This window comes from Mycteria americana, chromosome 10 (genome assembly GCF_035582795.1).
Source record: "Mycteria americana isolate JAX WOST 10 ecotype Jacksonville Zoo and Gardens chromosome 10, USCA_MyAme_1.0, whole genome shotgun sequence".
Lineage (NCBI taxonomy): Eukaryota > Metazoa > Chordata > Aves > Ciconiiformes > Ciconiidae > Mycteria > Mycteria americana.
In genome coordinates this window covers 10,614,197-10,637,498 of record NC_134374.1, presented here as the reverse complement: position 1 = coordinate 10,637,498, position 23,302 = coordinate 10,614,197, and the positions used below count along the sequence as shown (strand labels likewise).

The 23,302-nt window shown below is 56.2% G+C and overlaps 1 protein-coding gene across 2 annotated transcripts in view; it reads left to right on the top strand.

The window, feature by feature from the left end:
* The window catches only part of SLC16A2 (solute carrier family 16 member 2), a 35,741-nt gene extending 13,740 nt beyond the window's left edge, over positions 1–22,001 (top strand). For both annotated transcript variants that reach the window (XM_075512859.1, XM_075512858.1), the window contains 5 exons: positions 13,358–13,502; positions 17,593–18,055; positions 18,515–18,658; positions 19,193–19,421; positions 20,773–22,001. In XM_075512859.1, the coding sequence (XP_075368974.1) occupies positions 13,358–13,502; positions 17,593–18,055; positions 18,515–18,658; positions 19,193–19,421; positions 20,773–20,993 (1,202 nt within the window). In that variant the 3' untranslated portion in view covers positions 20,994–22,001. The remainder of the gene's footprint in view (positions 1–13,357; positions 13,503–17,592; positions 18,056–18,514; positions 18,659–19,192; positions 19,422–20,772) is intronic.
* The last annotated feature ends 1,301 nt before the right edge of the window (positions 22,002–23,302 follow it).

The following is a 23,302-nucleotide window of genomic DNA, read 5'->3' as shown; positions in this document are numbered from 1 at the left end:
CTGTTATTTATTCCGATTTCAAAGCCCTTGATGCAGCAAAAAGCGAAGGCATTTCTCCGGGGAAGCGCATTAATGTTTCACCGGGCTTCGAAGCACTTTGCTGCCGAGGCACTTTAAACGGTACGGGCTGTCCCCGGCTCCCCTCGGCCTCGTTAAACATTGCGCGGCTCCGAGGAAGCCACGGCGTCGTGGCCGCAGCCGTCGTGTGGGCTAAAGCCCTCGGGGGGTTGCTTTTTTAATATATATGTATATGTGTGTGTGTATATACATCGGTGCGCGCGGGCATAGGTGTGCACATATACGTGTACGTGTATTAGGGATCCCCATTCAAGGTGCGGCGGCAGGAGCTGGAGGGCTCGGGGCTGGGTTCCCGAGGTGCTAATGGGAAACACGGGGCTGGGTACTGTCCCACGTAGGAAACCCCGACACCTCAGCCGTGGCTTTCCTCCACCCGCCCGGAGCATCAAAGGGCAGGGCTGGCCCTTCCCCGCACCGCGGGGCAGCTGCCGAAGCCACCCGGCGTCTGAAAAACTTTCAAATGAGAGCAGGTCAGCCAAAAGTAACAGCCCATTGGCAAAGGGGTACAACCTGTTTCTTGTTGGGGAAAAAAAAAAAAAAATAAATAAAATATCGCTGTTCTTCAGTTTCCTTTAGCTATCGGATTTGCTTAATTACAGCGCGGTCTATTTTTCTGAGATATCCAGGTGTTCTCGAATTGCGCTTTAATGTAAGGAAACTCCAAGAGATGAAAATCACATGGATATTTTACCCCTCTTTTGGCCTCCGGGTGTTTGGTTTAATGACGATACGCAAGTCTTGTGGCGTTCGGGGAGTTTTTTCCCCATCAGTAGGCTTCAGGAGCACTATCCAGAGGCGTTAGCGTCTCCGTGCTGGACACCCAGGGCAAACTCTCCGCCACCAGAGGAGGAAATAAATTCCTGATGGCCATCGGGAGAAGAGCCCAGATCTTCCCCCACGGAGCCGTTTTGCCGCACGGACGCGGCCGGGGCAGCCCGGGGGTGCTGCCCTGGCTGCGTGCCCGCTCGAGGGCTCTGCTCGACCTGCTTACGAACGGCTTTTCTTCATTTGGTTTGATTTCTAAAGATATTCGCTCCACGGAGGAGACTCCCCAGTGGATCCCCCGCTGCGGTCGGTCGTCGCCTTGCCCCGTCCCTTGTGCCGCAGGAGGGTTTGGGCTGGGGCTGAGCACCGGGACCGGCCTGGGAGAGCCCAGATGGAAGAGGCCATCGCGGGGAGGTGTTCTCTGCTTTGTGAACCAAGCTCGGGGGCAAAACAACTTAAAAGCCGACAAAAGCTGCAGCCTGGAGAGGGGCCTCCTTTCGGAAAGCACCCGCAGCAGCCGCTGCCGCCGCCTAGGTTTTCCCTTTCGTATTTCTAGCCCCGTATATAGTCTGGTATCGGGCAAACTTTGTCTTGGGGGAAACTGGGGCCATGTTGGGCGTAAGCAAATAAGTAACATAACTGAAATGTTTTGGTAATGTTCGGGCGGGCGGCTCTGCTCGGGTGCGGTGGGGGAGGCACCGCTGCTGCCCCGGCGCTCTCTGTTTCGGGGCGCTTGCCCCCGGGGGGCTCAGGCTGAGGTTGCCGCAGGATTTTTTTCCCCCGGAGCTTGGGGGGGTCCGTGGGGTGGGTACGGGCTGGGGGTGAGGATGCAGCGCCGCAGCGGGGCAGAGCCAGCGGTGCCGGCAGTGCGTGTGGGTGCCGCTGGGAGGAACGCAGCAGGGGATGCTTTCTTCCAGCCTCGCTCATCCTCGGGGTGCCCCGGCCGTGGCTGATGGGCACGTGGGAGATTTGGCTCTTCCCGCGCCATCCCCGACCCCATCCCGTCGGAGGAAGGCTGCCGGCAGGTCCCTGCCCCGCTCCCCGCCGCGCCCGTGCCCAGCCGGGGCACAGCTACGCTCCCCAGCGCTCTCCAAAGCATCACACGGCCTTCGGGGTTCAAAAGACAGCGGGCGGCTGCGGGCCGTGGCCGGGGTCCCCCGACACGGGGCGGGGGGTGACGCAGGTGTCGGGGGTGGCAGGAGCTGTCCCTCCCTGCGGGGCTCCCGGGGGGTGGGGTTTTTTGGGGAGGTGCCTTTACGGACTGTCGGGGTGCAACGTGACCAGAGCCAGGCACCGCGTTGCACGGGAGGGAAGGGACAAGGGACAATTAATTATTAATCGGTCCCCAGGAGGGACGTGGGAAGGTGTCTCCGCTGAGCACCAGGCACCGGGAAAGGGTTGGGTCAACCGGGAGACGTGGAGGAGAGAAGGGGGAACTTTGTGCAGTGCTGAAGGCCAGGCTGGGGTTGTTCTTGCTAGAGGAGGGAAGGTGCATCACTGCCTTCAGCTCTCTAAAAAGTTGCTAAAAAGGTAATAAGCTGGTCTCTCCGTCCGGTGAGGGACAGGTTGCAAAGCGATGCTTTGAAATTTTGCAGCAAGGAAGGTGTTGGTTGGGAGAAATACTTGGAGTGCAAGAAGACCGGCCCTTGTCTAGGGGAAGGTTGGAGATGCCCATCACCGGAGCGTTCGGAGAAGAGGCTGGGCAGAAGCCTGCCAGGGCTGGGAGGAGACCGTAGATGTCCTGCAAGGGCACCTCTTTGTCTGAAAAATGGTGGTTTAAGTGTCTGGGCTGGGTGGAGGAGCTGTGGCCAGGGCTCCTGGGTTTGGTCTCAAGTGCGCTGCGACTCTCCCCTTCATGGTCAGGGCTGGCAAAGGGCTGGAGGTATTTTTCTTTCTGGGTATCCCTTAATTGACTGAAAGGGAAGGCTGTCAAGTACCCGACGGGGAGGGAAAAAAGATCTTCAAGAGCCTGTGACCAGCCCAGCATTTCGCCTCCATTTATTTTCCTCGGCCTCTTTGTTTTCCCTTTGAAAAAAAGGGTGTTTTTCTCTTCCCCTCCATTTAACTGCTATTTATTTGCTGGTAAGTGGAAGGAATTCAGCTGGGATCAGCCTGGCTCCTGCCAGCAACTGGAGTTGAAAAGTTTCCGTGGGGAAGATGTAAGAGCAGAGCAGGGGGGTTGTTTTCCACCCGCCGCCCATCCTCGCTCTGCGGGCCCTGCGTCACGGCCAGCCAGGTTGGGTGGGTTTAATTCTCCTTTTTGACCGGGATGTTGACAAGCACCCGTGGGAGTTGCAGCGGGAGGAGCGCGGACCCGGGCTGGAGGGTTTCTTCTCCCCGTTAATGGGAAACAGAAGATGGCTCGGGAGAAATTTGGCAAAGAGGGAAACTTTTCTGTCTCTTCCAGCTCGGAAAAAAGCATCCTTTCTCACCCCGGCCTCCCCGCAGAAGGCGGAGGGTTCCCAAACGCAGCCCAGGCAGGGTTTGCTGGCGCGGTGGGGGGAGAGGAGGTGCCCGTGATTTCGCAAGGGATGGAGCAGTCTTGGGCCACCGGCCGCGTTTCGGGAGGGGTACCCAACCCGCCTCCCGCTGGGGGCTGGGAGCCCTCCTGTCTTCTCCCCAAGGCATCAAGGGGTTGGGAAGCTTTCACCCCAGAGCAGCATCGGGGGTTTTTGGGGTCCTGTAGCCGTGCCTCGGGTATAACGTAGCCACGTAGACGGAGACGCGATGCCAGCTGCGGTGGCGGGTTTGCGCCGGGCGTAGGCACCCGTAGGGACGCGCATGGACGCTGTGCCTGGCCGGGAGGTGAACTGCTGACCGCGATGTAGAGGGCCCTGTCGGCATTGCCCCCTCGGCCCGGCCCGTGAGCTGCGGCACCGCTTTGCCGTCTGCTCCGATGTGCGTTGGCCGGGAGCCACGACCTCTGCGTCCCGGCAGCGTATGACAAAGCCAGCCGAGCTGCTCCGAGCCGGGGAAATGCCGTACCGGTCACACGCGTGGGAAGGCTGGCAGGGTGCTGGGGTGCAGGTGAGCGTGGGGCAGGGGGTGAGGTGCCCCCGGAGTCACCTTCCTGCCCTTTTGGGGTTTCGGGTGTCCTCCGAAAAGTGGCAGCGCTCATCCGGGTCCCAGGCTGGGAAGCGGTGGCCGGCGCTGGCCAGGCGTATGCCCAGCTCTGCTGGCCCTGTCCTGGTGCCGGTGCCGGTGCCGGGCTGGGACGGGCTGCCCCTCACGCGGCTCGTGCCCTCGCAGGTGCCCACCCCCTCGCGTCCTCCCTGCCCTGTTTGCGAACGTGGTGGTTTTGCCTTGGATGGACGATCACCTCTTGCGGAGCGGTCTCTTGGTGCCGGTGGTCTCCAAAGGGAGATAAAGCGGTGGGGCGAATTCCTGAAGCTCCTTCACGCCCGTCCCCCAGCTGCACTGTCCTCCCAGTTGTCTGTGTGCTGCAGGAACTGGTTACCAGTACAAGCCTGCCAGTTACGAGAAGCGGCCACGGTGGGGGTTCGGAAGAGACGACACGTTTTGGGGCTGGGGAAGGAGGAAGGGTGTCACCAGCGTCCTGCCAGGGACGGGAGGATGGCCGTGGCAGGGCGTGAGTGCTGAGCTGTTCCCAAGCAAGCACTCCGTGCGCTTGTACAAGCCACTGGAGGAGGTTAATCATAGTCAAAGCCCAGTGAAGTTTGGTCAGGTCACGGCTTTTCCAAAGGCTTACAGTTTCGGACGTGCAGCAGCCGGCGTCCGGGGCCACGGCTGACCCACAGCATCCCGCCGGAGTTAATCATTGCTGTCGGCTCCGGGATCTGCCTGGCTCCGGCAATGGGAACCGTTTCCCCAAAAACACAGGGTGAGGAGCCAGCGCACGGGGCCCGGACGAAACCCCAACCTGCCAGGGTGCGTTGGGCTGGGGGAGAGCTGGACCCCTAACCCTGACCCTGACCCTAACCCAAACCCTAACCCTGACCCTGGTCCTAACCCAAATCCTAACCCTAACCCTAACCCTGAGCCTAACCCAAACCCTAACCCTGGCCCTAACCCTGACCCTAACCCTCACCCTGACCAGAACCCTGACCCTAACCCAAACCCTGGCCCTGACCCTGACCCTAATCTTGACCTTGACCTTGACCTTGACCCTGACCCTAACCCTAACCCTGGCCCTAACACTGACCCTAACTCAAATCTTAATCCTGAACCTGACTCTAGCCCAAACCCTAATCCTGACCCTGACCCTAATCCAAACCCTAACCCTGGCCCTGACCCTGACCCTAACCCAAACCCTGGCCCTGACCCTGACCCTAATCCTGACCCTGACCCAAATCCTAACCCAAACCCTGGCCCTGACCCTGACCCTAACCCTAACCCTGGCCCTAACACTGACCCTAACTCAAATCTTAATCCTGAACCTGACTCTAGCCCAAACCCTAATCCTGACCCTGACCCTAATCCAAACCCTAACCCTGGCCCTGACCCTGACCCTAACCCAAATCCTAACCCTAACCCTGGCCCTAACCCTGACCCTAACCCAAATCCTAACCCTAACCCTGACCCTAACCCAAACCCAAATCCTAACCCTAACCCTGACCCTAACCCTGACCCTGACCCTAATCTTGACCCTGACCCAAACCCAAACCCTAACCCTGGCCCTAACCCTGACCCTGACCCAAATCCTAACCCTAACCCTGACCCTGACCCTGACCCTGACCCAAACCCTGGCCCTGACCCTTTACTCTCCGTGTCGTTTTACGAGGCAGATGCCGTGTCCATTGCCCTGTGGAAGCAGTGTGGTCACCCACAGCGGGGCAATCTGGGGCAGCCACTGGTGGCCACTCAGGAGCCCCCCGCTCTCCCCACTTGCCCCGATGGGCCCCGCGCTGCCGTCTGCACTTGGGGCCGGACGGGGGAAGGACCTGGTCTGCTCCGGTCACCCCGTCCCAGCTGAGACATCCGTGGGGGCTGCTGGTCCAGCCCCGAGCTGCTACGCGAGGAGATGTGGCCGCTGCGTGCCAGGAGCGTGTAAATCCCAAATTGCTCCAAATTAAGCCCAGGGATCATGAAATTTGGGGTCCGGCCCCCATCTGCTTGCCTCGCTGAGAGTTAGTTCTCCCAAAAGGGGCTGGGGGCTAGTGGCGGGTCTCCCCTCCGTGCTCTCCCATTGCAGAGCTGCCAAATAGATACAGGGGCTCCTGTCCTTCAGGCGAGTGCCTGCATTGCAGGGGGACATCCGAGGGGCATCACAGCTGGGGAGAAAAATTATATTACAAAAAAAGGAAAGATGGAAAAAATCGGGTGGAAAGCCTCCCGGGTTTGGCACCGTGTGTTTGGGTGAGCGCCGGGAGCTGCGGGGGCAGCTGGACCCCGGGCCGGTGCCTGCAGTGCTGCGCTCGTTGCTGCTGTTCCTGACGTTGGAAGGGGTTTTTTTTTTTATGTATATATATATAAAAAAATACTTTCTTCTCCCCGTGGGTGTGTTTTGAAAAGGGGCTTGGGAACAATGAGGATTAACAAGCAGATAGAGAATTAAATGCAGGGTTTGAGTCTTCAAATGTGTGCACATTTCAGAGCGCCTGTTTGTGCCAAGATAAACTCCGTCAGGAATAAACATCGTTTTACATGAAAGGCTAATTACAGATTGGCGCTCTGCGGGCGGGAGGAGGGAATTTTCACCAATTAAAATGGAACTTTTCTGTTTTTCATAAAATTGCTGCTTTAAAATGCAGCCAGGGGCTGGTAAGGTGTTTGCGGGGCAGTTGAAGGAGGGGATGCTCACCCCCGGGACGTACTTTTTTTGTTCCCCCCCCAGTACGAAAGAGGCTCTGCCAGTTCATTCGGGCCGGAGCTGCGTTAGGGCACTGGTTTTGCCCAAGAGTGGTTGAACCCCAAGAGCTGCCCTCCACGCGGGCAGCCCTGGGATCTCACCGGGGGAGATGGGACCTGGGCGAACTTGGTCCAACTTGGAGTCACCCAACATCAGGAGAGATCGGAGTAACAAGATCTCCAGCCTCCTCGAGGGTGTGGGTCACGGAGGGACGTCTGGATGGGGCATGGTGGATGGGAGCCCGTGTTGAGGTGAAGTTGTTGCGACCGTAGCTCCTGTTTGTTGGGTAACTTTAGCGTGTGGTAGGTGAATCATCGCTCAAAAATTGTCAGCCAGAAGACGACGTGGAGAAGAAAAACCTTCCTGGCCTGCCGAGGGGAGTGCTGGGGAGAAAAATCCAGCCTGGGCACGTGGGGGGTTTCAGCTGCAAAGCACGTGCTGCCTTGTTGCTTTTGGATGGATTTCACAAGAATTTGCATTTCTAGACTGGCTCTGGAGCCGCCGAGGCCGAACGGGAGCCGGGCTGTGGACGGGGAGGACGTGATGCAGCTCAGACACGAGCTCGAACGCCATTTTGCTCTAACCGGGGTCGAATTTTATGGTTTTGGAATGAAACGATGCAAAATGTGGCTGGGGCTGAGTTTCTCCAAGATGTTCAGCGCACGAACCTCAGGCAAACACTCCGCGCCTGCCGCTTGCCAAGCAAAACCACAGATTCGTCCCCATCTCTACTTAACGTGGCCACAGGGTAGCTAATATTGGGACTTTTCTCTCACGTAAGCTGATATTTGTCACTTAGTGGTTACAGGAGGTGGCCCGGTCATCGTCTCTTAAATGTCCCCTGCGTCCTTGAGAGCGAGGGAAGGCAGAGAGGCCCGATCAGGAGAGATGCGGTGGTTTTTTTGAAGCAAAGTACCTTCCCAGCCTGCTCTGCTCCGGTGCCCTGTGCTCCTAAAGCAGTTAAAAATGGATTCTTTAGAAGTCTCCTATGGCAAAGACTGGATGGACGCTTGCTGGGTGTGGTCTTTGAGAAGCTGTTGTGTTATCCATGGTCATGGGACCGTGCCGCGATGACGGTAGCTGCCACTTCTCCTACGACATTCACATTGTTCCTTACTCTGTCCTAATACCGCCACGAATGGTACACTGAAAGGGTCTTTATTCAGACCTGGCCTTGAATAATTCCTCTGAGTAATTCCATTTATTCCAATTTTCAGGCTGGTTTGGAATTGTTTTCGAAAGAAGGAGGGGGGGGGGAGAAGTCAGCCAAACCTGATAAAGGAGGACTTTGTTCTGAAGCTTTAGGGTATGGTACCAAGCAGGGCTTGCTATACAATTAATGAGTTTATCTGGCTTTTAGCTGCATGTGATGCACGGTGGCTGCCACCGCACCCCCACCTCCCGTCCAGAGGAGCCCGGCTGCTCCTCAGCTTCGGTTTGCTGCTCCTCAGCTTCGGTTTGCTGCTCCTCAGCTTTGGTTTGCTGCTCCTCAGCTTCGGTTTGCTGCTCTTTAGCTTAGTTTCCCTTCCTGCTGTGCATCGCGGTGGCCTCCTCAGATGTGACTTTGCGTCTGCCTTTATTTAAGCCTTGACCGACCCTCCCCGGGATGTGCTCCCTCCGCGGGGGGTGTTGAGCACATGGGGCCGAGCCATTGGGAGCGCTTCAGGCTTCACTTTGAGTGAGCGAGAGGATGACGCAAATGGCTTTTTAAGGGCGCAAGATAAAACAGCTGCTTCATTTTCACTGCAGATGTGCTCCGGGCGGCACGCATTAGCTCCACGGAGGGGGGGTTACAGCCGTCCGCTTCCCCACAGTGTCTGTGTGGGCAGGGCCACCAGGTTGCTTGGGCTCGCAGGCCACCCGAAAAGGAAGCCAGGTAGGGCTGGGAAGGGCTTTGAGGATGTGCGATGAGGTTTCTCATGCCAGCAGAGCTTCCCTGTCCCCAGAAAGCACAAGTCAAGAAATTACTTATTTCTTGGAGGAGCGGTACAGGCGGGGAGATGGAGGCGAATTACCCTTGGCTGCCCCATCCCTCCTCCAAGAAATGCCAAGTGCCTGGGGAAGGTGACCCTCTGCAGCACGTCCCCGTCCCCGTCCCCTCCAGCGGCCGCCCTGTCCCGGCCGTGCGGCGCGAGCGGGAGAAGCTGCGGGAAGCGAGGGAAGACACTTCCTCCGGTGACGGATCTGAGGTCACCTCCTGGTCCTTGATCCCTCCAGCCTGGGGTATTCGGGTCAGCGGGGAAGCACGGCTGAGAGCGACGTCCCTTCCTTCTGTCTCCCTGGAGATTCATTTTTAAAGGAACAAATAGGCTCGGCCACAAATACCATGCAGTACAATTTTTTAATGATGTTTTTTGGAACAATGAGCTAAATACCGGGGGCGGGGGGGGGGTTTGGATCCGCGTCTCAGAGCGGTGACATTTTCCCCTGTTGTTTCTCACCTTCCCGCGCACACCTTGCTCTGCTCCGTGGTGCTCAGAAGCCTTTTTCTGCTCAGGAAAATACCGGCAAGGAAGGAGCTTTTTCATCTTTTCGGGATGGCCTTGCTGGAAAGAAAGCTGATCTGGTGTCTGGGGCGTGGGACCCGCCTGGACCGACCCCGGGGTCCCTGCCCACCTCTTGCTGCCATGAACACGCAGACGTGGTGCTCGCAGCCCTCCCCGGCCCCTCGGCATTGCCAGCCCCATCGCCGGTCCTGACCCCCACGTGCCAGCCCTCCTCTGCCACAGGGTCCCCAGCAGTGGTGTCACCCGCTGCCAGGAGGACGTGGTGGCCGAGGCACACCTGGTCCCAGAGCTCCTCCATCATGGGCACAGCTTGGTGGTGCAGGGCTGGTGGGCAAATGGGTCACCTCCCCGGTTTTGACTCCGTCTTGAGTGAACGGTGAACGGTGCGAACTCCCCAGAGTGAAGGGTGCTGGGGAGGAGGGCTCAGCCTGGCCACGTTACCCCCATCTCCTACACCGCTGCATCACTGTTCCCCTTGGAGATCTTCAGCCGCTGTCTTCCCCTGCCCGTGTTGAAGGCCACATTGCTTTGGGCATGCCACGGGCCAACAGTTTGGCTGTCTTTGTTAGGTCAAGGTGGGAAGGAGCAATATGGGGAGCTTTACCCCCTGTGCAATCACGCTGTAGGAGAGCTGCTGGTGGGATGCTCTCCTTGGTCAGCCTTTCTGCTCCAGCAAAACTGGGCTCTTTTGCTCTTCTGCTGGGCTCTTACCATACCCCAAAGCATCCTCAGGACTACCAGGAAGGTCCCATCAGCTCTGGAGGAATCTGGGGCTGCAGGTGGCCTGGGCTTGGGTGGCAGCTCGGGCTGCTGCCGTCCCCCATCCTGCTGCCGTCCCTGCCGCCGCAAGCAGCGGGGAGCGGGTGCGTGCACCCGGGGGGTCACGGTTTCCCAGCTGCTGTTTTGTTGCCTTCAGGAGCGGCTGCGGGTGGGAGCAGGGTGGCACGGACGTGGCTGGTCTCGGGGTAGCTTGCAGTGCCAAGCAGGGCCAGCGGAGAGGTGGCTGTCGGGGAGGGACAGCACGCGTTGAGCCACCTCTGATACTGCCAGCCCCCAAACCAGAAGTCATCTTCGCAAAAGGAGAGTGCTTCATAGGCCTTTTTGTAACTAAAAAAGCGGTTTCTGAAGACTTTGGTGTTTCTGTAAAGGCATCCCTTGGAGAAGGGGTTGCTCGGCCGTCACCAGCCGGGTCCCACCATGGCAGCTCCGAAACCAGCTCCTTCAGCTGGCACTTCCAGGAGGTGGTTGGACTTATGGCACCTCAAGACTTGATCAAGTCTTAACCCGACTCCTGTCCAAATTCTGCCCAGCTCTTGAGCTCCTTCCAGCTCCGTCCTCACCTGGATTCAGTCCATCGTTTCTTTCAGGATCTGCTCGATCGCGCTGCGTGGCTGATAAGGCTTCGTGCCTCTTGTGGCGGCTTGTCTTTGTGTGTTTCAATATCTCACCCAGATTATCAGCCACAGAGGGTTGCGAGGTGTGGCTGGGCTAGGAATTAACCATCTCATCCAAACCCCGTGGAAATCAGAAGCAAAGATTCCCTTTTTTTTTTTTTCCCTGGGGGCTTTAAATCAAGTCGTAACTTCTCCAGCATCTGAGGAGCTGCCGAAGGGAAACCCTGACTCAGGCTGATTAAGCCCCATCTGGTTTCCACCAGAGGAATGGCTGCCTCTGCCCTTCGTGTCCGGGAAAGTCCAGGAGAAATTGCAATACCACGTTACACAGATTGCCAAAAATAAACCCTTCGTCCCCTGGAGCGGATCCAGGGACCCCAGCTCCGCGTCTGGAGGGCAGGTTTGGGGCTACGCTTCACCCGAACCCCGATTTTTTTCCCCAACCCATGGTTTTCTGCCACGGCTTTCCTCCAGCCTTGCCCTGACGCAGGTGAAAGGAGATCACCGTCATCGCGCTGGGGCTAAAACAGGGGGGAAAATTGTGCAACCTGCTCTCCGGGAGCTGTTTCGGTGTGAATCACGCCGGGACCAGAGCCGGGGCCGAGGCAGCTTTCTCCTGCCCCCAGATTTTGCCGAGGTTTCCTTCCAGCGCTGGAGCTCGCCCAGGCTTCCTGGGGCTTCGCTGGGAAGCGCTGGGAAGACAAAACCCCGCTCTGGAAGTGAGGCTATTGTTCTTACTAATTTTAACTTGATGTTCTTCCCCAAGCCTATTTTTATTCATTGCTTGTGGTAAGCCCTTTCTCTAAGGTAGAGCAATTTGCCACGAGACTCTTTTTTTTTTTTGTGTTTACCAATTTTAATTGAGTGATATCTCCTTTTTACAAACCCAAAGCTGGAGGAGCTTTTAAGCGCCCGTTGCTGAGCCTCTCGCCCCGGGTTTGCTTTGATCTCCGCAGGTGAGTGTGCATTTTTGGGCCCAGAGATTGATATTGCTTATTTGCATGTAAATCTCCGGGTTATTAAGATCAGAATCTGGCCCTTTAAATTTAATACTTTGCTTTATGCTTTGATTTCCGCGTTTCTTAAAGTAATTTCCAAAAATAACAAACTTCAAACATGACGGGGCCATCTAACGTTTTACTGCCTTGGCTGGAGTAGAAGGAACATTTCTGGAAGTATATTATCCAATTTAACGAGCCTTTCCCATCTTGGCTTTGCTCCCACCCCTCACCCCCTCTTGGAGTTGTTTTGGACGGCTCCTTGGAGCCATGCCACCTAATCCTATTAGAAGGACTTTCATTACACTGTGCCTTGTGTTTACAACCCAGAAAATCAGCTGGAGAGGGGGGGGTCCTCTCCCTCGCCCTCTTGCATTTCGCCTGGTGTCGAGACGAGAGCCCGGCCAGTCCCACGAGGTTCCCGCGCAGCCCTCGCTTTTCTTTTTACTGCTCCGCTCTGCGTTTGTTAAGGAAGACTTTGGAGTAAATTGAGTCCTTGTGAACTTATAATTAATTTGGAAGGCTCAGTTCTTCCCAGGCTAGCGAGGGCTTCTTTGTGTGGTCCTTTTTGGAAGGCGGAGGTTGGAGAGGCTGTTATATAGCTGGGATTTGCTTTTAATAGGGACCTGGCTATTTTCTGAAAACCTCACGGCTCTTGAAGGACGGGTTGTTACTGTGCGGGGCTGTGCTAAAAGGGTTTGCAGGGCGCTCGGTTTGGGCGCAAAAAAACCCAACCCCCAAAAAAAGAATAAGGAAAGCAAGGAGCACGTGTCCCGGGGGCTGCGCGGGGCAGATCACGCTCGGCAGCCCAGGGCCAGCACCTGAAGCTGGGAGATGCTCCAGGAGGTCCCCAGCTTGGGTGCTGGGTAGGGCTGGGGGCCCCTTGTCCGTCCGTCCGTCCGTCCTGCCCTGTCCTGAGCCCCGCTGAGGGGACCTCTTGCTTCTCCTCAGAGCTGGTAGACTGAGATTTTTTTTCCTTACCACATTGCTTTTCTTGAAAGCCTGCCTTTCCTCCCCAAAATAGCCACAGAAACCATTAAAGAGAGAAGGTGGAGGGCAGGGAGAAGACGATGGGCTGAAGTAACCTGCGCATAATAAAAGTTGCTGAAAAAAGACAGCCAACCAGACAGTGGTTTTCTCCAGAGGGGGGTCGGAAGGAGACATGAGATCACGGTCCCGGCTGGGCATCGCCTGGCAGGGCCAGGGATGTAATCTAACCTGCGTGTCTCCCGACAGCCCCGAGCAATCCCCGCTGAACGTGGGGCGAGGGGGAGGTGGGGCAGTCCCGGCTCTGGGGAGCGGGGAGCGGTGGCGGATGAGTGTGGCACCTGGAAAGGCAGAGCTGTAACTCCAGATACGAAACTCTTCGTAGCCAAAGCCAGGGAGCAGAGGGCTCGGAGGAGCTCGGGGGGGCTTTCGGCCGTGGAGATGTCCGCCGTGGAAGTGGCATCAGTGGAGGCGTCATTACACGCACAGCAAGGGCCATTAGAAAGAAGCATTGAAAGCTCAGTGCCTCCCCGAGGACACGTATGAACCCAGCGGAGGGGAATAGAAGGAAAACCTGGCCGTGCCTCCGTCGCGCGGGCAAACAGTGAGACACCGCAGATTGCGCCCCGGCCGTGAAGCCGGCGGGCAGCACGGGCGGTAACCGGGTTATTTATGAGCTGCACTGTTAATTAACGGTGTGATGGGGCTGCCTCTCTGCCGACACCACCTTCAAAGCTGGAGTCGGTCCCTGGTTGTTCTCCTCCTGGCATCTGTTTGATGTCCCACCCTGACCGTTGCCTTTCTTCTCTCTCTCCCTAGCATGGGTCGGCTCCTTGGCCATGGGCATGATTTTTTTCTGCTCCCCCATCGTCAGCATCTTCACCGACCGGATCGGCTGCAGGACCACGGCAGCCTCGGGAGCTGCCATCGCCTTCATCGGACTCCTCTCCAGCTCCTTCACCAAGTAAGGCTGCAGAGGGGCCATCCAGCTTTTCGGCGAGCTCCTCTTCCTCACTGTTCCCTCCAACCCCCCCCGCCTACACATTGCTGCTGCCTTTTGGGGCAAAGCAGGTGGTTTCCATCCAGATGAGAGGTCTCCTGGCATCCCTACAGCCCGCCGCAGCCCGCGTGCGCACAGCCTGTTTCTCTCCAAATTGCACCAAGTTGCTCTTTTGTCCTCATATAACAAGAGAGTGAATTTTACCGGAGCAAGGGCCTTTATTTTATGGGATTTCAGCCCTCAGGTCCTTCATTTGATCTTTAAAACAGGCAGCGAGAAGTTGGCGCGCCTCTTGCGGGCGGCTCCAAAGAGACGCTCGTAGACAAAACTGTTCTCCTTTGCCACCGGTTTCACATTTGGTACTGAAAGTAAATTAATGCTTAAAATAATATTTGATGGGTTATACCTGGCAAGAGGGAGTTTCCACGCAGGGCAGACAGGGAAGGGGACGCAGATGGGGTTTGGAGCAGTCTGTGCTGTTCCCGTGCTGGCTCGGGCATTTGCGGCAGCGCAGGGCGATTGCCGCTCCTCGTTTTCCACGGCTGATCCCGTGCCATGAATTTCTGCTGGCAGGCGCTTGCCGATGTGCATTTGGATGGTATAACCGATTTGATGTGAGAATCTTTCCAACCCGAGACATTTGCATCTTTGTGGGAGCAAAAAGAGGTCACCTCTGGGGTCCTTTATGCGGCACTTGTTGAACGGAGTCTCAAAGGCACCGTGGAGACACCTTCCGAAGCATCATTTGCCCCAGTTTTTCGGAGTAAAAACATTGCTGTGGGTTGGATTTCAGTTAAAATCAATATTGTTTTAATTAAAATGCTTTAAGAAGGGGTTGGGTTTTTTTTAAAGCAAATACACACTCGTTTCCCGGAGGGTGACTTGCCTGCGCCGCGCTTGCCTCCTCCCTGCCCACCCTGCCCGCGCAGGGCAGAGGGACACCAGCTCCCTTCTGCCCTGGTCAGTGGGACCCTCGTGCTCGCCCCAGCCCCGGTTCCCTGTGGATACGTGCCGTGCGATGGGTCCTCGAGTCCCCGGCTGCGGAGACCCCATCACGCTGGGAGGGGGGAGGCAGCTTCTGAGCCTCCTGGCAAAGCCCCGGGGGCTGGGGCCGAGTGCAGCCAGGGGATTTGGGACGCTGGAACCGTCTCGGTCAGCAACGCGGGCAGCGGTGTGGAAGGAACCACCCTCCGCGACTTCCTCCGCAGATGCCACCCCTTTGTATTTCAAAACATAATAGTAATCGGAGAAAGCGCAGCTGGTCCTGAAGGAAGGTATGCCCGGGCTCCTGGCAGTACAGATCGCAGGCGCTTCCCATGTAATCTTGCTTTCTTTCTAATCAACGAAGCTTGGACTTCCCCCCCGCATTGTAAAATGTTCGTGCAAAGAAAAAGAGCTCTTGGGACCACATCGCTGCCAGTGGCTTGTTGTGTTGGGCTTCCAAAAAAAAAAAAAAAAAAAAAAAAAAAATCAAACAGTACAGGCAGAGAAGAATATTATTTCCAGGAGAGCTCCAGAGCTGAAATCCCCGTTTCCTGCCTTCTCGCTCTTGGTTCACATTCCTTTGGCTGCCTTTTAAGGGAGGAAGGAGCCCCTTTGCAGCTGGACCGTGGCCAGGGAAGCTGCCTTCTGCACAGCCGAGCCGGAGCTGGAGGAAGAGCAGCGGGGCTGCAGGATTTGGCGGCTCTCCATCTGGACGGCGAAGGCCGGTCCCAAAATTCGGAGCTAGCGGCTCCTGCTCACCCAGAACAATGGAGAAGTTTTTATTTTGTCCCCCTTGCCAGCTCCCCCAGCCACAGCTGGAGATGACCCCCCCGGTGCCGGCTGGGCCATAGGCACCCGCGCAAAGGGAGCTGCTGTTGGGGAGCTGCTGCTGTAAAGGGGGACGCAGGCTGGGGCTGGGGGGCTCGGGCAGGGCTGGAGCAAGGCTAAGCGACCCTTTATCTCCTGGTTTCTCTAAAATGGGTTTGCTTTGTCCAAACAGAGGAGCAGCGGTTCCCAGCACTGCACCGAGCTGCTCCAAAAACCCACTCAGCCTGCACGGCAGGAGCCCAGCACCCAGCTCATGCTCGGTGCCCCCTGCTCTCAAAATATTGGGAGTTTTGGATGAAAATCACTAAATAAACAAAATATGCTGAAAAGCGGAGCTCTGGGGAAGGCTGAAGTTTTCTGGATGGGGTCGAGGTGAGGGTTTTCCTCGCTTTGCTGCCTTGCACCGGGGTGTCTCCTGCACCCATAAGCAGCTCGAGCCACCGCAGATCTTACGTATCCTCCGGAAGCGAGAAATCCCAGTTGTGTTGAGACTTCGGTTTTAAGGGGGGATGTTTTAGCGTGAGGAATGGGAGATGGTGGCCAGTTCAGCAGGGCTGTCTTCATATGCCCCCTAATGCCTCCTCAGCCCTCTTCTTCTGCACCGTCAAGTGTTCTGTGGTGGGGTTTGAGTCCCTTTTCATCTGCCTCTCCTTCCCCTCTGCAATTTCTGCCCAGTTTCTCCTGCAGAGAGAAATCCCCCCAAACCTCTGCCAGCGGGGCTGAACCAGGGCCCTTCCCGTTGTGAGCTGTGAGAGGCGGCCGTTGGAGGGAGACCTCCTTGTCCCAGGAGATGTCGTTATCCGTGGGAGACCTCGTTATCTGAGGGAGACGATGCCGTCCTTCCCCCCGGAGAGCAGCTGGGTGGGAAATCCTGGCTAAGAAGCATGGCCGAGAGGAGCCCCTGCTCATGCAGGGGTGTCTTAGCGTCAATGGGGAGCAGATGGGAACCGCGGCCTTTGTCTCCACTTATCCAACTCGTCAGCTTAGCTGCGGTACCAAAGCTGGTGTGACCCAGCTGAGATGGCCAGGGCTGGTGCGTGGGAGGTCGGAGACAGCCTGCATAGCCCAGCTGCTCGCCTGGCTCCTGCGGAGGGGGTTTCTGATGTGGCTTCGTTCTGGAGTAGCTGGAAATTGCCTTTCGTGACAGTCGTTTGTCTTTGAGCCGTTGGGTACGGCAAGCGCGGTCTGCTTTCTGCTTGGCTAGCTAAAGAGACGAGAGCGTAATGGAAGAAATTATGTGCTTGTACATGTTTTCTCAACTTCAAACAGCTCCGTTGTTAGATCTGGGCTGCTGTCTTCTCGCTTGCTTCGTGAGCAGCACTCGGTATTCACAGGAGTCGGTCTGAGTGTTGGAGAAAAGACCCCGTTTGTGCAGATGGCTTGCCCGGTGAGCTGCCCCAACGTTTCCCCTGCGCTCTCCTCCCGCGCAGTATTTCGTGGCAGGCTTTCGCAGCCCAATGTATTGCATGGGGATGAAGAAAAAAAAAAATCCTTCATCGGGAGAGAAACACAAGGGGTTATTTGCACCGCCTCACTTTAGGCTCCTTTCTCAGCTGCGTCTGTTGGGAAAACCGGGCTGGCAACTGGGAAACGGCTCCTTCCAAGGGCTCTCAGGACTTTCCACCCGCTCTGTAGAGCAGCCGCTTCGCTCCCTCCTCAAGTGCAGCCACCAATGTAAGGTACAAATGAGATCTATTAACTGTCTAATTGAAGGTCCCAGAGGAGCTTAAAGAAGAAGAACTTAATTAACCAGCCAGGAGCCTGGGCAGAAATGCAGCGTTCCCTTCCTAAGTGCCTAATAACCAGCAGGGTTGGTGCCTTCTGCTTCCAAACACTGGGTGCAGAATGTTTTCAATTAGTCCTTCCAGTGGGGAAAAAAAAAAGATTTCTAGCTAAAAATAACCCACCCTGCCTACCTTAGAAGATCTTGCTTTCTGTAATTTAAGAACCATTCAAGTTAGGTCAGCTTCCCAAGGAGGGCGGGCTGGCTGCTGCCTTCTCCTCTTTGCAGAAAGGACTGGCCAGCGAGACTTCATTTTCCTGAAGATTTAACGTGCCAGCTGTGAAATGAGGATAATCCTTGCTTTGGCCAGGGAATAAGCTCCTCAAGGTCAGAGTGTCTGTGTAGCACCTGCGATATGTGAGACCTGGGTCTTGACTCCAGGTTTTCCAGGACCGCGGTGGAGAAGGCTTCCTTCCCTCTGCGTAACGTAACCACCTCGATGTGATTTTTCCCCACTAGGTCTCTGGAAGTTCGTTATTTCACGTACGGGATCCTCTTCGGCTGCGGCAGCTCCTTCGCCTTCCAGCCCTCGCTGGTCATTCTTGGTCACTACTTCAAGCGCCGCCTTGGCTTGGCCAACGGGGTCGTGGCCGGCGGCAGCTGCCTCATCTCCGTGCCGCTCCCCTTCTTCCTGAAGATGGTCGGGAAGGCCATTGGGCTGGCGCATACTTTCCAAGTACTCAGTGCCTTAATGCTCATCCAGATATTCCTGTCCCTCACCTATCGGCCCATCTTGCCGCCTTCTTGTGACTCTCAGCACGATGGGCAGGACAAGCTGGGCAGCCGGAGCATGCGGCAGCAGTGCTGGTCCCAGACGCGCAAGTATTTCAACTTGAGGGTTTTCCGGAGAAAGACCTATCGGATTTGGGCCTTTGGGATCGCTACTGCTGTCCTGGGATATCTTGTACCTTACATGAACCTGGTAAGAGCCTTGGCCGGGACCGGAAGGGGAGGGAGGTCCCTTTGCTCCTCCGTGAAAGGGCTCCTCTGTGCAAGCGAGGAGGAGGTGGGAAGGTGGAGACGGGCAGTAGGGACAGGGCCACCAAAAGCCTCAAAGCTAAGAAACTGCTGCAGGCGTGCCCTGTAAACAGGAATAGTGGTGGGAGAAGACAGCTTTTTAATGTTGCGGTGCGTCCTCTGCGCCAGGGTGGGCAGAGCGGTCGCTTCCCGCAGCTCCCAAGGACAAGCACCGGTAGCAGGAGAGGAGGGGGCTGTTGGGTTTGGGGTGGGCGGAGGTGGTGTGTGCAGGTCAGCGTGGTGCGGACACGAGGGCCACACAACCACCCCCAAAGCCATGAGCCCTCCGCGGGAAGTCTCGTCCCTTTCGGGGATATGAGAGGGATCAACTTACTGAGGATCCATGTCCTTCCCTCCATCCTAGGTGAAATACGTGGAGAAGCGATTTCAAGAAACCAAAAAGGACTGGATCCTCCCGGTTTGCCTCGGAGCCATGTCAGGGCTGGGGCGCTTGGTTTCAGGCCGCATTGGCGACTGCATTCCCGGGCTGAAGAAGATTTACCTGCAGGTACGTTGTGTCCAACCCGCCACGTAGCTGCTGGCTAACCCCTGCGGGTCAGGGGGTAGCACCTCTACATCACGCTGCTTAACAACTGTCAACCGCAGATGGCAAATCCTTTACCGACCCATTACCTAACACCCTTGTCTGCTGTTAGGGAAGAAAATTTATTCTAGAAAGGTGTACAGAGAAGTTGCACGCTTGACCTGAGGTCTCGGTGTCCGTTCAGCAATCAAACTCTGTGGTCCTCTTCCGCAATCAAACTCTTCCCAAACTGCTGGACACCCTCTCGCCTTCTTGTGATTTTTGAAAAACAAACTGCTGAAATCTAGCAGCTAATCCAGAAGATAATCCTTCCTAAAGCTTCTTAAAAGGTTATTCTTAAGGGCCTCTCTGAGACGAGAGCGGAAGATAGATGGCATTTCTGGGTCCAGAGGAGGGGGCAATGCCGTTGACCTGTTCAGAGTCATCTTCGTGACGCTTCCTGCTGCCTGCCCCCGCTCATCCTGCACCCCAGTGACGTGCCCGCTTTTGTCTCCCCAGGTTGCGTCCTTCGTGCTGTTTGGCATCCTGTGCATGATGATCCCCCAGTGCCAAGGGTTCGAGGGCGTCATTGTCATCTGCCTCTTTCTTGGCCTTTGCGATGGCTTCTTCACCACCATCATGGCCCCCATCGCCTTCGAGCTGGTGGGGCCCATGCAGGCGTCCCAGGCCATAGGGTACCTCATGGGGCTGATGGCGGTGCCCATGACTGCGGGTACGCCGATAGCAGGTTGGTAGCACCGCGGTGCCGGACCTGGACCCAGCTGTTGGGAGGGAGCAGGTGCCTGTAGCGGCTTTCACCCACGGTGATATTTTGGTGTGAGACCAGCCATAGGGTTTTGAATGCGCTGGTTCATCGTGTCGCTTGGGGGTTGAAGTACGGGTGTAGCATCACTCCACGCTCCGTCCTGTAGCATCTCAGGGCCTTTCTCCAGCCTGGTGAAAGGTAACCAGCGGGGGAACAGTGAGAGCAACCCAAGATCACATTGACTGATTTCTGTTTGAAGCTGAGCTAAAAATTGGCAGATATTAGTTTTCTAGAAGTCCTTTTAGATATCTGGGGACCGATTGCTGATCGGTAAGTTCAGCCCCTGGATTGCTGAATCAAAGGTAGAGATGGAGACACCCAAGCCTCTGTCTTCCCAAGGCTTGGGTATGTGTTTAAGCGTAGTAATAACCACAACGTCCTTAACAGCGAGCGCTTTGCCAAAGCTGGCCCTTGAACAGCAGAACGCCTGTCTGCATCAGCAACCGCTAAGCTAAAGCTGTGTAAGCACCTCTGATCTTCCTGCTTCTGGCAGCAAAATTCAGTTTAACAACGCCCTGGTGAAGGAAGGTGGGGGCTGCGGACGTCTCGCTGTTAGGGTGCTGCTGCGGGACCCCCTGCCTCGGGCTTGCGGGGCACAGGGCTGGGTGAAGGGGCTCATTTCATGGGCGTAATCCCCGGGCAAGCGTCTACGCAGGAGAAAACTCAGAGGGATTTTTCCAGTGCCGATACAGGGCAATGTGTTATTCTCCAAGGATGCCTGGCTGTGTCAGAACTTGCTGAACTAACTAGCGCAGAACCTCATTGGTTTTTAAGGGGTCGGTTATTGTCTGTAGCTGGCAGCGTGTATTTTTCCGCTGCCATCCCCATGTAGATAAAAATATCCGTAAGCAAAGCAGGGCTTCTAGATCGAGGCAATCTGCAGAGGAACAGCCCCTGCCCGCTTTTCCTATTGCCTCCTGGCCGGCGAGGTGCGAGGAAGACCCACCTGAAATGTTTGGTTGTTTAACACCGTCTCAGCTTGCGTTTGGGATTGTTCGGGATGTGTCTGACTGTGCCGCCCTGTTCTGGTTAAACAGGAAGGATGGCTGAGGCTTTCCTTCTTGGCTTCCTTGCTACGCAATGTTGGCTGCGCACATCCTTTAATCCAGGGCATAAAAACTCCAAGGAATGCGATGGAAAAAAAAGATTCTTTTAAACATCCAAATCTCCCCAAATCTGGTGGTTGAAGCAAACTGCAGCTCTCGGTCGAGGGAGGAGGCAAGTCGGTCATTAGAGTGAGGTGGCTATAACCGCCGCTGTTGTTCTCTTTCAGGATACCTCAACGATTATTTTGAGAATTACGACGCAGCCTTTTATTTTGCCGGAGTCCCTCCCATCGTCGGCGGCTTGGTGCTCTCCATCGTGCCGCTGGTCCATCAGAGGATGCTGAAGAAGCAGCGCCTGGATTCCGGCAAAGACAAGATGCTGGTCTCGGAGACGGTGGTGAACGGGGAGCTGCTGCCGGGCTGTCCTGCCTCCGAAGCACACATGTAACGCCTCCGCTCTCCGGCCCTCAGCCGCACCAGCAGCCTCTCCATAGCCCAAGCACAGGCCCTTTTCTAGACGGACCATAATTCTCGATGATTGCAGATGCACTATGTTTGTAAAGGAAAAAAAAAAAAAACCAACCCACACAAAAAGTTCTTCTAGTTAATGGCTTTTAACTAGCAGAAACGCTCATTTTTGGGACAGTTTTGATTTCAAGGCCGCCTTTTTTTTTTTTTTTTTTTTTTTTTGTTTCCCTCTAACCATTTTTCTAAGGAGAACTCTCACCAGGATTCAAACTTGATCTATCTCCCGCTCCTCTCCCTGGTTTTCTGTATGTCACAACAGAGGTTTACAGCTAATAAATGCCTTTTTAAAGCAGGCCACAGATGGAGCTCGATGAACCTTGCAGCTCTCCATCCTTCTCCTCTGGTGCCACTCGGGTGTCACCTCCAGGCGAGACAGCCCCGTCCCCGTCCAGCGCCAGAGGCTGTTTTGGAGCCAGCAGATCCGAAGGAGGAAACACTGCGTTAGTCCAATGCACAAACCAAATAAATGGTCGGCGAGTCCCGCTTGAATCTTCTTCTCTCCTCCTTTTCCGCTGCTCTCCCATGCACGCAGGGAGCTGCAGCCGGGACGATGGGGAGCTCGGCCGGCTCCGGTCCTGCCACCCTCATCGAACGGAGCCACACAGGAGCAACACCTTCCTGCAAAATATGCCTTAAAAACGCACGGACAAGACCATCAGGTCCCTTGGCCACTTTCCGTCTCTGTTTTCTCGCCCAGCGACTAATGATTGGGTTTTTGAGGTGCAAAAGAGCGGGGCAGCTCCCAGCGCAGCCCACGGCGGCTGGCTCTGCCGAGGCGAAAACCGCGGGCGGGCGAGCCGCCAAGACGGGCGTTTCGGAGGCGTCGAGGCATGCAGGGTCGGGACAGAGCCCCGTGTGTCATGGGTGCGCTCCGTGCCGGGAGGCGGCTTCCCTGCGCTCAGGGATGCGGGGATGCAGCCGGCTCGGGGCACAGGGGCAGCCGCGGGTGCGGGGATGCAGCCGGCTCGGGGCGCAGCCTCCCGCCGCTCTGTTTTGGGGCCGGTTGTGTATTATGCAGCAATAACCACGAGTCAGTATTGCCAGGGGAAGCCCGGCGTTTCCAAAGGGTTTAAAAGCCCTGGCAGCGTTTAACTCGTAACCCGTGCGTTGCCGTGCGGAGCCGGTGCGGGGTCAGTGCCGTCCCCGGGGGGGGGGGGAGAGGGAGAGAGCTCCAGAAAATAGCACAGCCCGCCACAGAGCAAAGGCTCAGCCTTGTGTAGAAATTCGTCATCTCCAGGCATCGCTAATGAGCGTGGCACGGTGCAAGGGAAGTCCTCCTGCCCCGGTGGGTCCCTGTGCAAATGAGGTGCCGGCTGGGCCCGGGGTACCTTTTCCTGGGAATAATAACCCAGGAGCGAGCAAGAAACAAAGCTTGCGTTTATCCTGGCTGCAAACCCATCCTTCATTGGATTTTCGTTTTATTCACCTGCCATTAAAAAATGAGAAGCCTAAAGAGGGACGTGTGGCGGGGGGCTCATCCCCCAGTCCCTGGGCAAGCGTGGGGGTTTGTAACACCAAGACGAATCTTTGCGGTGGAAACTCGGTTTCAGTGGAGGCCCCCTCCCGCGGGCAGCGACGGGACCTTTGTACATAGGCTCAGGATCCTGCATGCCCCTCTGGCCCTGTTTTTAATCCGCGTTGGCTAATGCATTATAAGGTCTTGTGGTCTTGTGGCCCTTCTGTCCCCGTACGAGCTGGAAAATTAACTGGTGTGTTGTGACGTGTCTGTTTATGACTATAAAACGAGATGTCCGTTTGTCTCTTTCTTCGATACACTTTTCCGTGACCGTTATTACCCTTGCCCGTATCGCATCATCTGCGATGGCTCTGCCGAGCCATCGCTTGGTTTAGGAAGCCACGGGAGGCAGCAGGAGCTGCATCGGAAGGCAGGGCTTGCCTACACCCGCGCGCCGGGGAGAGCCGAACCACGGTGCCCTAGCTCTGGCGCTGGTGGATCTGCCAGGCTTCGCCTCGGGCAGGGCATTAAAGCGACACTTTTCAGGGGGGAGCGTTGGCCGTGGGGCATCTTCAAAGCCGTCTCACAGCAGAAGGAAAGAAATACGTTGCATTGTAACTCCTCTTGTGAGTTTTGGGGCTTTTATTCACGTCGGAGTTTGATGAAGTTCTTTAAGTCGTATTTTTGACCTTGATGCCCCCAAAAGGAGAGCTTATGAGGGATTTAAATTCAAGAAGTAGCTTCTTCAGACCGAGAAGAGGACGAGCAGAGCT